General features: G+C 47.0%; 1 protein-coding gene across 6 annotated transcripts in view; it reads left to right on the top strand.

The window, feature by feature from the left end:
* The first annotated feature begins 498 nt into the window (after window positions 1–498).
* ARHGAP22 (Rho GTPase activating protein 22) overlaps window positions 499–17,075 on the top strand; it is a 166,107-nt gene continuing 149,530 nt past the window's right edge. For all 6 annotated transcript variants that reach the window (XM_081244067.1, XM_081244068.1, XM_081244069.1 and 3 more), the window contains exon 1: window positions 499–1,062. In XM_081244067.1, coding sequence (XP_081100193.1) covers window positions 1,029–1,062 — 34 coding nt within the window. In that variant the 5' untranslated portion in view covers window positions 499–1,028. The remainder of the gene's footprint in view (window positions 1,063–17,075) is intronic.

A 17,075-nucleotide genomic window follows, 5' to 3' on the forward strand; every position in this document is an offset into this window, starting at 1 on the left:
TGCATTTCTTGGGCAATTTTTAGGATCTTGAGTCTGAACCTCCCAAAAGTCCCCACCGTACACTCTTTAGAACTGTACTAGTATTAAACAGAAACATGGCAGTTAGCAGAGATTTCACTACCCAGTGAACAGTTTTTGAGATCCTACTTACTATGTGCAGGCCCTGAACTAAGTGCTTCACCGCATTCTTATTCCTTTCACCTTATTAAGGTGGCAAAAAATTAACATCCCTAACCCGCTTTGCTGGACCAGTCCCCTGAGGCTCTGAATATGCCAAAGCTGCACGCTCCTTCTAAGACACACCTGTCTCCACAGTTGGAACTGTCATAGACGGCCTCCTGGGCCCCCCTGGCAGGAAACATCAGGCAGAGCAGGTCCCCAGTGGACGGACCCTGGAGGGATCCTTGGCCCGCCCGGGCCTCAGCCACCCGCTGCCCAACCTCCGGGCCTTGGCAGGGCGTGCGGGACCCGGGCGGCCAGATGCCGAGCATTTCCTGCGGCCTCTTGGTGGCTCCAGCCAGTGGCACGCATCCCCAACAGGCCCTCCCCGCGCAGAGGGCGGATCCGAGCTCGGAGCCCGCCCGCCCTCTGGGACCATCGGACCAGCTGGGACCGCGCGCGCTCCGCCCAGCTCCTCCCGCCCCGCCCTCCTCTCGCCTCCGCCCCGACCGGCCGCCAGCTCCGCTCTGGGATGGGCTGTGCCGCGTGCGCCCCGGCCAGGCAGAGGGACAGTCAGGCCTTCCCGCCCTGGCCCGGTGATTGATCAGCAGCCGTTACTGAGCCTCTTAATGGTTCGCTTGGGTGGGAATTAATTCTGAGATGGACAAATAATGCATTGAGGTTTACATAGTCCAAGGCAAGCCGTCGGTCCGGAGCCAGGAAAGGCAGCCGAGGGAGCCTCGCTGGTGACGCCAGCGGCCATGGGGGCCTGAGCGGGGCATGAGGGGCAACTGGGCCAGAGGAAGAGAAAAGGGAAGTGGATGACAGCGTGATCGGCCCAGCGATTCCGTCCAGGAGGCGGCAGGAACATGCTGAGCCCAAAGATCAGGCAAGCCAGGAGGGGTAAGTCCAACTTCCTGAGGCAGATCTGGACACAGTGTGCGTGCGTCTGTTGGCCGATGGGCGTGGATACTCAGCTGGCTGCCACGCTGGGGTCAGATGGGGCAGGCGTTCTGGAGGCATCTTGATGACTGACAGCCCTCTCTAGTGACGCTCCTGGGGTCTGTGGGGGTCACATCTGAGACTGACAAAGGGTGATGGCCAGCTTATTGCCCCAGTGGGTGTGCAGGCTTCACCCCACATTCCATGTTTTACAGAGTCCTTGGCTTGCCCAAAGTGACCGAGTGACAACTCTGGTAAAACTTTAGTTTTCTACTAAAAGGGAAATGCTGAATGCTCAAGATTTGCCCTAGCTGCCAAGACAAAAGTAGCCCTCACTAGGAAGGGCAATGCCCTGGCTTCTCCAGACAGCCAGGTCCCACTGAAGGTCTTCATTCTGGCTACCTGGGAGGCTGCTCTGCAGAGCCTACAGGAGCTGCCACAGCTGGGCTGCAGGAAGCAACCCCTCAGGCAGGCAGGGGCTCCCCCTGGGAGAACTCCCAGGAAGCAGAAGGGCCTGGAGTTGTGGGTGTTGGGAGTGTCTAGAGATAACTAAGAGATGAGAGTCGGGAGAGTCTTGCAGGGGTGATCCTGCAGCCCTGGGCTAGCGCCCCAACCAGGCCGCGGCCCTGCAGAATGGCCTGGGGCCTTAGTACAAGTCTTGGGACTAGGGACAGCATCTCCCTGGACAGCAATTTCTTGGCCAGTCATTTTAGATGAGAGCATCTGTGTTTTAAGGAAATAGAATGTGTCCTTCCATGTGGCCAGTGTTTGTGGAGGGCTGAGTCTCCCTTGTGAGCAAGGAGCACGAGGAGGGTGGTTTGGAGGTGGGTGGAGCTTCTGCCTGGGGAGCTTGGAAACAGTGCTTGCCTCACCCAAGTGTTTGTATATTTGAGGCAGGAACCCTCCAGGCTCTTGTGAGCTCACGGGCACACATCCATCTCATTAGCACGCTGCAGGCATTTGGATGACTTTCCTGGGCAGGCTGGCCCTCTAGAGTGTAGTCAGAGCCCCTCCATGGGGTGCTCGGAATGGGCTGTCACCTGTGGGCCCCAGTGGGCAAGGGAGGACTGTGCATGGCTCTGCTCAGGGGTAGCAGTACAGCCTGGTGACGATGCAAGGGGTGGGCTGGGCCAGGTTCTCTAAGAGAGCTTGGGTCTCCTCTCCCACTCCTGTCTAAAATGCTGGCCACACTTGGCTATTGAGCACTCGATGTGTGATTAATCCAAACTGAGAAAAATACACACTAGATTTTGATGACTCGGAAAAAAAGAATGTAAAATATCTCTATGATTATTTTACATTGGTCACCTGCTGAAGTGACAATACTTTGGATATATTGGGTTAAATAAAATATGGATTAGAATTCATTTCACCTGTTTTTTTCTTTTACTTGCTTCTAATGCAGCTACTAGAACATTTACTATTACCTACGTGGCTCACATTATCTTTCTGTTGGATGGGGCTGGTCAGAAAGAAACCAGTGCTTTGCAAAGGGGTCTCAGGAAGCCTGCCTTTGAAATGTCAGACTTCTTAAAAACATTTGTTCTGGGTCAGTGGTTTTCTACTGGGAGCTGTTTTGCCCCTTGGGGGACATTTGTCGATGTCTGGAGACATTTTGGTTGTTCCAACTAAGGAGTGCTACTGGCATCTAGTGGATATAGGCTGGGATGCTGCTAAGCAGCCTGCAATGCAGAGGACAGTCCCCACAACAAAGAATTCTCCAGCTCCAAATGTTAATAGTGCTAAGGTTGAGAACCCCTCTAGTAGATGATATTATCTTGTAGGATATGTTAAAAGATAAAGTTTATGGTGCTATATATCAGATATTTATAAGATAATCATTTACCCATAAAAATACATGACCATAAACCATGACAAGGAGTATTCTAAGAGCATAAGAATATATACTACAAATGAAGCTTCCAGAGGAAGCAAGTGGTGCTTGAGCTGTGAGCTGAAGAATGGTGGGGCTACCTAGGCAACGGGTGGTGGAGGGAGGAGGCCATGTTTCAGGCAGCGATCGGCATGTGCTGATGCTGTGGGAAGGGAGGGGCACACAGGGCCAGGAGGCTGGGGCTGGAGACCAAGTCAGGAGTCAGATCACGCAGAGACATTTCTGTAGGAATGCAGACCAAAATTATATGTGAATGCCTCTAAGAAATTGGGCTCTGCTCTGGTAGAAGGAAGACCTTTCCTCAAAATTCATCCCCCTCTGCACCTTTTAGGAGTTGGGCAAGCTACATGTCATAAACCCAGCCTGTCTATAGGATACATATCACAGGCCCTGCTATCCACACACTGCCTTGTCCAGACTGCTCCAGTTGATACATATTCCAGGCATACTTCCAGACTACACCACCACCTGGGTACAATGGGTTGAGTGAAAAAGACCTGGGGTCACTTTCTGGAACAGCTAATAAAACCAGCCCCTGTCAGCTGGCTCAGAAGCCTTTGCTGCTCTGCAGATAGGGGTTTCCCAAGGACTCTTCCCCAGGGTCATGTTGGCTGTTAACTTCCTGGAAGGTCCCCATCCAGGCCAGCCCTGAGAGAGCCGGCAAAGGCTGCCATCATCCTAAAGCTGTCCCATGGAGGGGGAGATGTCAAGATTGAGAACCTCCCAGGAGAAACCCTACTGTCATTTACCTGCTTATAAAACTAAGTTTGGTCAATAATCTGAGCTCAACTTCCAAGAAGCAGTTAGAGGCAGATGAGGCAGGTGTTGTACACACACACATACCACACACACACACACACACAGAAGAGGACAATAATAATTCAAAAAGTAGGGAGGTACCCAAACCAGCTGGAAATGTCTCAAAACAGGCCAGTATATTCAAACAATGTGCTTGCTTTTACGTGCATCCCACAATGTAGACTGATTTGGGAAAGTGGTCCAAATTGGTTCATACCAGCTCACACTGGCCATTGATACTGTGATTCTAGTGCTTAGGACCAGTTCAGACTCACCCGAGCTTGTCAGGGCCTGTGGAAGCCAGACCAGGCCATTTGGACCCAGGTGTGGTTGACTCTGCCCCACTCAGCTCCTGCCTGATTCCCAGGGTCCTGTCCAGGGAGCCTTTCCTGATACCACGCCTGGCAAGCTCCAACTCCACTGAGAACTTTTGCCATATTTCCAGAGTGGGAATGGAAGAGACAGGTCACCCCACCCCTGCCGGTTTTCCCAGAAGAAAAATAAGGTACATTTACTAAAACTCCATGAATTTATCACACAATGGAGCAAGTCACAAGTGCACATGTTCTGTGACACTGTAAAAATTGCAATTTATTTTTTAAGATAGAAAATAAAAACATAAGACTGGCACCCTCTGTCCTGGGAGCAACGTGGGTAGTTATGCAGGGTGAGGAAAGGCAGCGGAGCCCCAAGCTGTAAGCTCATGCCCATCACCAGATTCTGTGAGGGGTACCGGGTCCATCCCCGTCTGTCCAGGCCATAGTCAGAACAAAGCCCCAAAATACTTGACCCTGATGCTACCCCAGCCTGCTGAGATTGCTCCCTTTCCTGAAATCCACTGACCCAGGGTCTACTTCTTCAAAGATTTGTGTACTCCCCCAATCTTGATTGAGGCCTCCTCTGTGCCCATCAGTACTGCCCAAAATAAAGGTTTATTGATTTGGTCTTGCCCTGTTCCAGAGGATAAGGTATGGAAGGCAGCCGTGTTGTTTTACCTCCCAAAGAGCTCTTGACTCTGCCTGTCTCACTCAACCTCATGTTATCATCCTGGCCATCATCATTTCTACCCTGTGGCAATAACACTCTGCCTCACCCCACCCGCTCCCATCCATTCTCCATTCCAAAGCCATCTTTTCAAATGTAAATCCAGCCTGTACCCACCTCCGGCCTCCTCCTCCAGCCCCAGCTTGGAATCCTTTGGTTGGCTTCCCCATCGCTCTTAGGGTTAAAATCCTAAATCCTTACCATGGCCCCTAAGGCCCCTCTTACAGTCTAGCCACTGGCCAAACCTCCAGCCTCCTCTCACTCTCCAGGCTCCAGCCACACTGGCCTTCTTGCCATTCCTCAACTGTTCCATGGACCTCCTACCACAGGGCTTTGGCACCCTGTTTCCCTACCTGGAATGCCTCCTTCGGTCTCTCTGTCTGTCTGTCTGTCTCTCTCTCTCTCACACACACACACACACACGCACACACACACACACACACACCTTAACTCCTGTTCACCCTCCAGTTCTCAGCTCAAGTGTCGCCAGCCAAGGAAGCGCTCCCACACACCCCAGTCTAAACTGGGTCCTCTGCTCTGTGCTCTCCTTTCCTTTGTTGCACTTCCCTTGGGTTGTAGTTGTACACTCCTGAGTGTGACTATTTGGTGAATAACTGTCACCTCACTAGACTCTGCGCTCCAGGAGAGCAGGGGCCATTTCTGTTTTTGAATATCATTATACCCCAAAGCCAGGCATCTGGTAGGTACTCAATATATTTATGTTGAATGAATGAATGAATGAGTGAGTGAGTGACTTAATAGCAGAGAAAGCATTAGCCTGGAAGGCTGAAGCACTGTCTCTGGACCTAACTGGTCCAGGTCCTTAGGAAAGTCAGCCCTCCCTTGATTGATTTATATGTTGCAAATATTTTCCCAATTTGTTGCTTGCCCTTTACTTTTATATCAAGGGCTTTTTTCCCCCAGATGTATATAAGTTTTTAATTTTTAATGCCATCAACCTATATCAATATTTTCTTTTAGAGTTTCTGCCTTTGTTTAGAATATTTCAAAATAAAATTGATGTTGTGATTAAGGAGGCTCCTTCTTTTAAAGGAGGTCATTAGCCCGATGAGCAAAGCTCCAGTAGCTTGAGCTGTTTTTCTTCAAAGGAGTATCAATGTCTTAGAAGCCCTGATGAATGTGCAGAGCCTGGTCAATACTTTGGGGATACAGAGAGAAAGCTCTGTTAGTGAGATGAAGTACTTTCACTGGCCTTATTTTTCTTGATTTTCCCACAAGTAAGCAAACCAACATTTATTGTGTGCCCTTCGTGCTCCAGACATTTCCATTGTACTTATTTAATTCTCATGACTACACTATGATGAGGCATCATTGTTCCCATTTCAACAGATGTGGAAGGAGAATTGTGGGTACCCTGCCAACAAGTGGTGGAATTCATATTCACATCTATCCAGTGCTGAGGCCTATGCCCTCTCCCTAACCCAACACAGGGATTCACACTATCCAAACACCACTGCAGGTGGCCCTGCATGTCTCCAGGAGAGCTATAAATTCTTTGAGTAATAAAATGCAGTGTGATTTTTAAGAAGATGCCCACTGCCTGTGAATACATGAAAATTAGATTTGAAGAACTGTTGGAATATTTAAGGTTGAATTATTGATACATAGTAGAACACTAAGCAAATTAAAAGGCAAGCCAATTATGAACTCCAGGGAAAACAAAAAGTGGTGCACAAAATATTACAGTATACTACATAGCTCAACTGGGACTAGCAATTACGTAGTACTAATAAAGCAAATTCTGCATATTGATCCAACTAAAAGTACACTGGGAGGATGGAGTGGGTACTTATGTGTGATGGGGACAGGAGAGTGAAATAAATAAAATCCTCATCTTCCATAGTTAGAGGTCAATAGGTAACATTTAAAATGGAAAAAATCAAGAAGTGATTCATCATAAAAACAGACCATAAATTAATGGAGCAAAATAGAGAGCCCAGAAATAAACCCATGTATATGTAGTCAATTAATTTACAGCAAAGGAGCCAGCAATATACAACGGACAGTATATGGAAAGCACAGTCTCTTCAAAAAATGGTGTTGGGAAAGCTGGACAGTCACAAGCAAAAGAATGAAACTGGACCCCTATCTTTCACCATACACAAAAATCAACTCAAAATGGACTAAAGACTTGAACATAAGACCTGAAACCACAAAACTCCTAGAAGAAAACATATGGGACAGTCTCTTTGACATCAGTGGTGGCAATCATTTTTTGGATTAGACACAAAAAGCGAAGGAAAAGAAAACAGAAATAAACAAGTGAGACTACATCAAACTAAAAAGCTTCTGCATAGCAAAGGGAACCACTAACAAAATTAAAAGAAACAGAATGGGAGAAAATATCTCCAAATCATATATCCGATAAGCGGTTAATATCCAAAATATACAAAGAACTCATACAACTCAATAGCAAAAAAGAAACATTAAAAAATGGGCAGATTAAAAAAATTAAACAGATTAAAAAATTCAGAAGAACTGAATAGACATTTTTGCAAAAGAAGATACACAAATGACCAAGAGGTACATGAAAATGTGTCACTAATCATCAGAGAAATGCAAATCAAAATCCAGATTGAGATATCACCTCATAACTGTTGGAATGGCTACTATCGAAAAGACAAGAGATATCAAATATTGGCAAGGATGTGGAGAAAAGGGAGCTCTTGTACACTGTAAATTCGTGCAGTCACTATGAAAAACTGTATGGCAGTTCCTCAAAAAATTAAAAATAGAATTACCATATGACCCAGCAATTCCACTTCTGGGTATATATCTAAAAGAAACGAAAACAGGATCTCAAGAGATATCTGTACTCCCTTGTTTATTGCAGCATTATCCACAATAGCCAAGACATGGAAACAACCTAAGTGTCAATCAACTGATGAATGGATAAAGAAAATGTTATATATAAAAACATATATATATATGAATAGTTTCCAGCCATGAGGAAGAAGGAAATCCTGCCACTTGTGACAACATGGATGGACCTTGAGGACATTATCCTAAGTGAAATAAGCCACACAAAGCAAGACAAATACTTCATGGTATTACTTATATGTAGAATCTAATAACAAAAACAGAAAAAGCAAACTTACAGAAACAAAAAATAGAAAGTGGTTGCTGGGGCTGGGCGATGGGGGAAATAGGGAGAAATTGGTAAAAGGGTGCAAACTTTCAATTATAAGATGACTAAGATCTGAGGATCTAATGTATAACATGGTAACTATAGTTGATAACCCTGTATTGTATCATTGAAATGTGCTAAGAGAGTAGAACTTAAATGTTCTCGCACACACAAAAAAGATAAATATGTGAGTTGATGCATGTGTTAATTAACTAGATGAGGGTAATCAAGAAAAAGTGAAAGAAAGAAATAACGATAAATAAACACTATTTGGAAATGTGGAGGTAGGGACTTCCCTGGTGGTCCAGTGGTTAAGAATCCACCTGCCAATGCAGGGGACACGGGTTTGAGCCCTGGTCCAGGAAGATCCCACATGCCGCGGGACAACTATGCCCGTGTGCCACAACTACTAAAGCCCGAGCACTCTAGAGCCCATGCATCACAACTACTAAGCCCCTGTGCTGCAACTACTGAAACCTGTGCACCTAGAGCCCATGCTCCACAACAAGAGAAGTCACTGCAAAAAAAAAAAAAAGAAAGAAATGTGGAGGTAAATACCAAAGGAGCCAACTGAAGTGGCTGCCTCTGGGGGCTGGGGAAGGGAGGGGGTGGGAGAGCAGGAGCCTGCCAGGTCTCACCCTAAAGCTTGCAGGGCTGTGGTCAAGAAGTGATAGACTGGAGGTCACCTGACCTCATACCAGTTCACACTGGAAGATTGTTCAGAGGGGAGTTTCTGCTCTTAAGGGGTGGCCATGGGGTTCATAGGCCTCCTCTGATCGCTTGGTTCTGAATAGTGTGGCCTTCCCAAACATGCCCATGGTCATCCCATGCTGCCCCCGCCCAGGCTTGTCAGGTGCCCTGAGGGCTCCCTAAGACCACCTCTAGGGCCCTGAGTGTGGGACAGCAAAGGGCCAGTAACCTAATTAGGTGATATGGCACCTGCTTTGCCTGAGATGCAGAGAGAATCTAAATTCTCTGAAGAATTTAGACCCAGAGGCACATGCACTTGGCCAACTGTGAGCCTGCTACACAGGAAGGCAGTGAAGGGACCAGGTGATGCGGCAGGGAGAACAGACCCATCCCACATCCAGGTAGGGCTCTCAACAGGGGAGTGATGTGTCTGGACAGAGCCTTAGACAATGGTGCTGGCTGCACTGTGGGCAGTGGGTCTACAGAGAGTGACCCTGAGGGCAGGGAGAAGAGAGATAGATGTTAGTAAATGCTGTGGGATTGATGGTGTTTCCTATCTGCCATCTGAAGAGGCCGTGCGGGGACAGCAGGACCGTTGTCAGAGCACATCTCCTGAGCACATTCAGCCACTGCCAGCAGGTTCCCCTGCTTCTGGACACACCCCAGCCCCAGACTACCAGTCCATCTGCAGCCACCGCGGCTCTTGTGCTAGGAGATGAAGGTGGCAGTTTATGTTCAGTGAATCCAGGCCTCCTCCCTCCTCCTGCCTCTCCTCCCAGATATCAGCTGATGGGAAAACTGAGTTCTTCCATGGGAGATACCCAGAGTCCATAACCCAGCACTCTTAGACACTTGGGATATAAGGCACTTCCAGATGCTGGGCTCCAGGAACCCCAGGCTGGACTTTTGGCCCCAGAGAATTGAAGATTTGGCCATGACCTTCACGTTTGCAGACAAGAATAAATGATTTATTTGCAAGACAGGCCTGAACTGGGTTAGACCTAGGCCGGGAGAGCTGCCTTGGGCTCCCCCAACCAAGGCAGCCAGGGACCTGCCTGACTGCTGAAGTCATCAACAGCCTCCATGATTACTTAACCAAGGGTGGAGAATGTATTGATCTAAGCTAATGACCCGTAGGCAGGCAGAAATGAAATTTATAATCAATATTGAATTACATCGACTCCGCTGATCCCTGGCTCCTGGTGAATGGCTTGCTAATCTGAACAGGAGCAGAGGCAGCAAACCTGGGGCCAGCTGCTCCCAGACAAGGTCCAATAGAGGGAATAGAGGCCTCCCAAGGCCTCAGCCTGCAGCAAAGAGAAACAGTACTCACCACCATTCATCCTTTCAGTGCTTCTCTGTTCACAAAGCACTTTCAAAGTGTCATTCATTTCTTCCTCACCATGGTCTAGGAAGTGGATAAGATTTGTATTTTGCTCTGATTTTATGTGGAAACCTGGGGCTCCAAGAGGCTAAAGAGCCTCCAAATCCTGTGCCCTTTCCATGACCTCAGTTGGCCTCTCCACTCCCACCACCAAACTAGGAAAAGTAGGAAAACTACATTCCGTGTTTCCTGCTCCTACTTGCGCTCCTCTGATTACAGGAGTGGAATCAGTGATCTTGTGCCCTTAAACCTTTCATCATGTGGAAACAGGCCATGGGTAGGAGAAATCCCGCTGGCAGATTTCTTCCAGCCCAGGAAGATCATCTGTAGAGGCACAAGGTCTCTTGGATTTGATCTTTCCCATCTTCTTTGAACTTGAGGATTCCTGTCTTATGTCCACTCATTCATTCAGCAAGCATTTGAGAGGCTCTCTGCTACATTCCAGGAATCAAGCATGAGGAGGGCACCCACTCTGGCCATGAGAAGCTCACAAATCAACACAGAGATTTGAGAGGCATGTGTCCAGCCAGAAGTGTGTGCCATCTATGGGGTGGCATAATGGATGGCAGTCAAGCCCCTGCTTTGGGAACCTGCTAGAGGAGTCTTCACATAGTAGGAAATGGCTGCAACAACACTTCAAGAGTGTCAGGGCTCATCAGGCGGGCAAGCACAGAGGTGCAGCTGTCTGGCACAAAATGGCCTTTGTGGGGACCAGTCGTTGATCTGCAAAGGGTGGGGTGTGTGTTATGAGTGGGAAGTGAAGCTGGAGACCTGACTGCACACAGGCTCACAGAGGCCTTCTCATCTTCCTGACTTCCTACCCATGTCGATGACGGCTAAAGCATAGCCTCTTTAAAGGAGATGCAGCAAGAGGGATCCCACCATGGCAGGATGGTTGGAGGTCCAGCCTGTGGATAGAGGTTAGGTGATGTCGATCAGGCTTGTCTTTCTCAAAGAAAGAGGTTTTTCATTAGTCTTGGTAGGAAGGGGTTAGGGTTTGGTCTGTTCTAGGGCAGGCACATGGGTCTTGTGAGAGTCAGGGTTAAGAGCCTGGGAGCCAGACTTTCTGGGTTTAACCCCATGCTCTCTCATCCTGCATGTCTTCCTGTTCCATCTGCTGGGCACACCCTTTCTCCCTCCCAGCCTTCCATAGTGTAGGGGAGGAAAAACTTTTCCTCTACCCTCTTAAGTTCTGCACCTGAGGCCTGCTAATTAACTTGCTAAAAGATTAACAGGAGAAAAGACATACATTTTATTGATAGTTTTAAGTGTATGGGCAGGTGCTTTATAGAAAAGAGGCAGTTAAACCCAGTGTCAGTAAACTGTGGGAAGGTGACGAGGAAAAGTATGGTAAGGTTCATTATGCAGACTCAAGTCGTCTCCTGATGATAAGAATCTCATTCTCCTTTTCCTGGTACAGGAGTTGCAAGGCACCTTTACAAAGGGAAATTTATGCCCTGCTTTTGAGCAGAAAGGGGGTGGGAGAAGAGCTCTTCCTGTGTGCTATTTCTCAGTTGCCTTCAGCTCAAAATATTCAATATGCCAAAGTAGCATATTTGGGGGTGGCATAACCTGATCCCTTTTAACAGCTTCCTCCATTCTTTCGTCCAGCTTCAGCCTCACTTCTGGCCTCCCAACCTCCCAGCCTGACTTCCTTGCTGCTGCCTTCACACTCTCATTTCCCCTTATATGTGCCGAGATGACAGGCTCTTGTATTTGGATGTCTCTGTTCTCCCTTTACTTGTACCATGGCAGGCACGTGCCTTTCATTTCCATACCCCAGTGGCTTGCACAGGATGGACACCCAGGAGGCCCTATAAGCCCCATGAATGGATAAAAAACACTGGATCCAGTTGAACCTGGGGGTTCACACTGCATGGAAGTGCAGGTCAAGCAGTTTGGGGGTTGCCCTGCCTCCTGCACCCCCTCGCTGAAGACCAGCACCAGCTGAGTCAGGAAACAGACCCAGGAAGAGCCAATAAAAATAATGGTAAAGAAAGTGATCTTTTATGTTGATGTTTTGAAAGCATTAAAATAATCATTATGGAAAAAATCCAAACTTTCTAGATTCCCTCAGAGTTATATTAAAATTAATACTTTTTACTTAAGGGGGGTGGTGGGTTTCCCCTTTGTCCTTCACCTTTCAGGCCCCTAAGTGAGACCCATTAGGAGGGCCTGGCTGATTCTCTAGACCCCTCAGATGGGGGACTTAGCAAAGAACAGATGACCAAGTGGAGCCCAGAAAGAAGCTAAGTAACTAAACAAAATTTTTAAAGGTAGGGGGCACTCAGGAACCATCCTGTAATAAATCATCTGAGGTTCATGCAGTGCTCCCAAGACAGCACAGGAACCTGGCGAGGCCCCCTTGCCCTTAGCTGCAAATTGCATTAACTTCATGAAACCATCTCGTCCGGCCCCCTGCAGAGTGCCCCTTCCATTACCTCACCTCTCTCTTCTCCATTAATCTTTCTGCCTCAATACTTACCCTTTAAATCAATTCAGCTCTGAGAGCCATCTTGCTCTTTCCCCAGCCCTGCTTTAAAATCCCATTGATTTTATAAATCAATTGTGTTTTAGTTCAAGTGCAGCCACTCCTCCATGCTCTCGGGGTTGCACTAACAGAGCTACAGATGGAAAAACAGGGTACCGATGCCCCAGCAGTTGCCAAGGCCAGTGCTGCCACAGCGTGGTCATAAGGCCCTGAAAACGATCAGGTGTGCTCCGTGTGGATCTCCTAAATAGACCCTGAGATGAGCAGTGTATGTGGTAATTTCGTAAGCAGGTGCTCCCAAGGGACACCAGTGAGGGGCGGCGGTGGGGGGAGCAGCACCAGGAAGGGGAGAGCCAAGCTGGGGTGCAAAGCCAATAAAGGAGGGGTCTCAGCCTGAGCCCCAGGGAAACTCTGAATGTGAATTGCACCTCTTTATCCCTCCAAGTGGTGTCCAACTAGAAATAAGGCTGGGGCTTCCCTGGTTTCGCAGTGGTTGAGCGTCCGCCTGCCGATGCAGGGGACGCGGGTTCGTGCCCCGGTCCGGGAGGATCCCACATGCCGCGGAGCGGCTTGGGCCCATGAGCCATGGCCGCTGAGCCTGCGCGTCCGGAGACTGTGCTCCGCAATGGGAGAGGCCACAACAGTGAGAGGCCCCGCGTACCACACAAAAAAAAAAGAAACAAGGCTGCAGGGGCTTTCAGGCTCCCATATGCAAGAGTCTTTGGCCAGGGGCTGTGGGGCGAGGGAGGGACGTAAATTCCTGAGCACTTCCAGTTCTCCCACTGCCTGCTCAGAATGGCTCCAATAACCCAAGGACAGACTTCAAAACAGGCCAGCAGCCCTGAAAAACCACCCGGGGTAAGCTGTTGGAAGTAAAGGGACATAAAGACAGGAAAAAGGAATCAAGGGAATTTGGGCAGAGTTCTGACATGTTCCACTGTGTAAGGTATCTTTAATGTGTTCTCAGCCATTTCCAAGATGCAGCAGCTGCCAGGTATTCTCATTGAAACACTGGGGGAGTGAATGACCTGCACACCCTTGCTGAGCCTCTCCTTATGCGAGATGGGGTGGAGCAGACAGGCTGGAGTAGACCCAGGCCGAGTGGAGGGGCTCACCTACAGAGAGGGGGCCCCCGACCTGATCCCATAGAAGGTCCACAGGTGGGCCTGGGCCATGCTTCCATGAAGCATCATCTGTTCAGCCTGGAAGCTCCGAGTAGGCAGAGGCTAGGCATCTCTTTTTGTTGTGGTCCACAGCCCAGCGCAGTGCTTGTTGCAGATAAATATGCATAAACATTTATCAAACTTGTGATATTTTAATTGCTATTTTAGATCTCCTGAGGGGATTTAGCTCCATTCCAAAAGAGCTCTCTCTTTTAAAGTTTTTATTTTAATTTATGTAAGCAATGCATGCATTCCTTCCTGTATAAAACCACAATACTACAGCCCCATCCTCCCCTTCATGACCAAAATCACCGTTACAGGTATGACATGTTCCTTCTATGCAAATGCATGTACCCACTGAATATACCTTGTCAATATACCTTTTGTTTAAGGGGTTGTGTTTTTCTTCCCTTTTTATATAGTTTTATAATTTTTGTATTTTTCTGCTATTTGCTCGCTTCCACCACTATAATAGAACTTAAAGCAGAAAAGGGGAGATGGAAATGTTGGGGATACATCTTCTTAAGGGTGGTCAGGAAGTCCTCACTGAGAAAATGGCATTTGAATAAAGAACAAAGAGGCTGCGAGGAAGCCCTATGGGGCCAGGGATGGCAGGTACAGAGCCGGGAGGCTGGTGCATGGCTGGCCTGTTTGAGGAACAGCAGAGGCCAGTGTGGCCAAGAGCAAGGAAATGCAAGGAGGTCCGAGAGGCCACATGGCCAGGTCCCAAGGACCCTTGTAGGCTGTAGTGATGGCTCCTACTTTTACTCTGAGTGAGAGGGGGAGTCCTACAGGGTTTTCATAGGGAAGTAACATGCTCTAACTCCCATCTTTAAAAACTGTCTCTGGCTGCCCTGTTAAGAAACTGCAGAGGGGGGATGGCAGATGGCAGACTGGAGAAGAGGCTGTAGCAGTAACTCAAGTGAGAAATGATGGCGGCTGGGAATAGGCATGTCTGATAGTGTTTCCATTGACTGAGATGGGGGAAACCATGAGAGGAGTAGGTTTGGGGGTGGGGAGAGACCAGGAGTTGAGCTTTGCCATGAGATGCTGGAGGTGGATGGTGTGATGGACGCCTGGGTCTGGGGTTCAGGGCTGAGCTCTGCACGGGTGCCTTCCAGCCTTCCACACATCGATGGTGTTTTAATCCATGAGATGGAAGGAGATCACCGAGACAGTGAGTGTGGACAGAAATAGAGTCCAAGGACTAGCCCCTGGTGCTGGACTTTAAGAGGTGGGGATGATGAGGAGACTGAGAGTAGTAGCCCGTGAAGAAGGGGAGAGGCAGGAGAGAGTGGTCTTGGAAGCCAAGGGTAGAAATGGTCATGGAGGCAGGAAGGACCAACTGGGGTCAAGTGGTGTAAGGGGAAGGAATGGATGGGCTGACTTGACATTGGATTAAGCAACGTGAGGGTCATTGGTGGCCTTGATAAGAGCAGTTTTGGTGGTACAGAGGTAAGGGAAGGCTGACTGGGTAGGATCAAAAGAGAACAGGAAGCAGTTAGGGATGATGAAAAAATTCTAGAGATGAATGGTGGTGATGGTTACATAGCAATGTGAATGTACTTAAAGCCACAGTAAACTGTACACTTAAAAATGGTTAAAATGGTCAACTTTATGTTAAGTATATTTTACTACTATAAAAAAAGAGAATAGGAGAGGAATTTGAAAGAGTGAAGACACCTCTTCTGAGGTGTTTGTTGAAGAGGGGAGCTAACCGTGTTCGCTCATATACATTCATCTCATTCTTTTTAACTTCTGTTGTGCATCCTATAATGTGAATACAACACAGTTTATTTGGCTATTTTCCTATTGTTGGGCATTTGGGTTTTTCCATTATTAGGGATCACTCAGAGTGCTCCAAGGGCATCCTTGGGTGTGACTACCTAGGCACTTGTGGTTCTTTCTGCAGGAAAGAGGTAAGAAACGGAATTTTGCTGGGTTATAGAGTGGGCATGTTTTTACTTTTAATAAACACAGCCCAATTGCCTTCTATAAGTAGCTTACAATAACTCACAACACATGATATTACTGAATTTTAAAAATTTACCTGCCTAAAGGGTACACAGTGCTGCATCATATAATAGCTATAATTTGTACTTCCCCCTGATTACTACTGAAATCCAGCATCACTACACATCTTTATTGGCTGTTTGTATTTCCTCTTCTGTACATTCACTTCTTTAATTTCTTCAACTCTGACAAACAAAAGATTTACACTTCCCAATCAGAGAAGAAAAAGAAATAAAAGGAATCTAAATCTGAAAGAAGAAGTAAAGCTGTCACTGTTTGCAGATGACATGATACTACACATAGAGAATCCTAAAGATTCTCTCAGAAAACTACTAGAACTAATCAATGAATTTCGTAGAGTAGCAGGATACAAAATTAATGCACAGAAATCTCTGGCATTCCTATATATTAATGATGAAAAATCTGAAAGAGAAATTAAGGAAACACTCCCATTTACCATTGCAACAAAAAGAATAAAATAGCTAGGAATAAACCTGCCTAAGGAGACAAAAGACCTGTATGCAGAAAACTATGACACTGCTGAAAGAAATTAAAGATGATAAAAACAGATGGAGAGATATACTATGTTCTTGGATTGGAAGAATCAACATTGTGAAAATGATTATACTACCCAAAGCAATCTACAGATTCAGTGCAATCCCTATCAAACTAACAATGACATTTTTCACAGAACTAGAACAAAAAATCTTAACATTTGTATGGAGACACAAAAGACTCTGAACAGCCAAAGCAGTCTTGAGGGGAAAAAAAACGAAGCTGGAGGAATCAGACTCCCTGACTTCAGACGATACTACAAAGCTACAGTAATCAAGACAATGTGGTACTGGCACAAAAACAGAAATATAGATCAATGGAACAGGATAGAAAGCCCAGAGATAAACCCACACACCTATGGTCAACTAATCTATGACAAAGGAGGCAAGGATATACAATGGAGAAAAGACAGTCTCTTCAATAAGTGGTGCTGGGAAAACTGGACAGCTACATGTAAAAGAATGAAATTAGAACACTGCCTAACACCATACACAAAAATAAACTCAAAATTGATTAAAGACCTAAATGTAAGGCCAGACACTGTAGGACTCTTAGAGGAAAACATAGGCAGAACACTCTATGACATAAATCACAGCAAGATCCTTTTTGACCCACCTTCTAGAGAAATGGAAATAAAAACAAAAACAAATGGGACCTAATGAAACTTAAAAGCTTGTGCACAGCAAAGGAAACCATAAAAAAGATGAAAAGACAACCCTCAGAATGGGAGAAAATATTTGCAAACAAAGCAACTGACAAAGAGCTAATCTCCAAAATATACAAGCAGCTCATGC

Source organism: Mesoplodon bidens, assembly GCF_964165515.1.
Source record: "Mesoplodon bidens genome assembly, chromosome: 1".
Taxonomy (NCBI): domain Eukaryota; kingdom Metazoa; phylum Chordata; class Mammalia; order Artiodactyla; family Ziphiidae; genus Mesoplodon; species Mesoplodon bidens.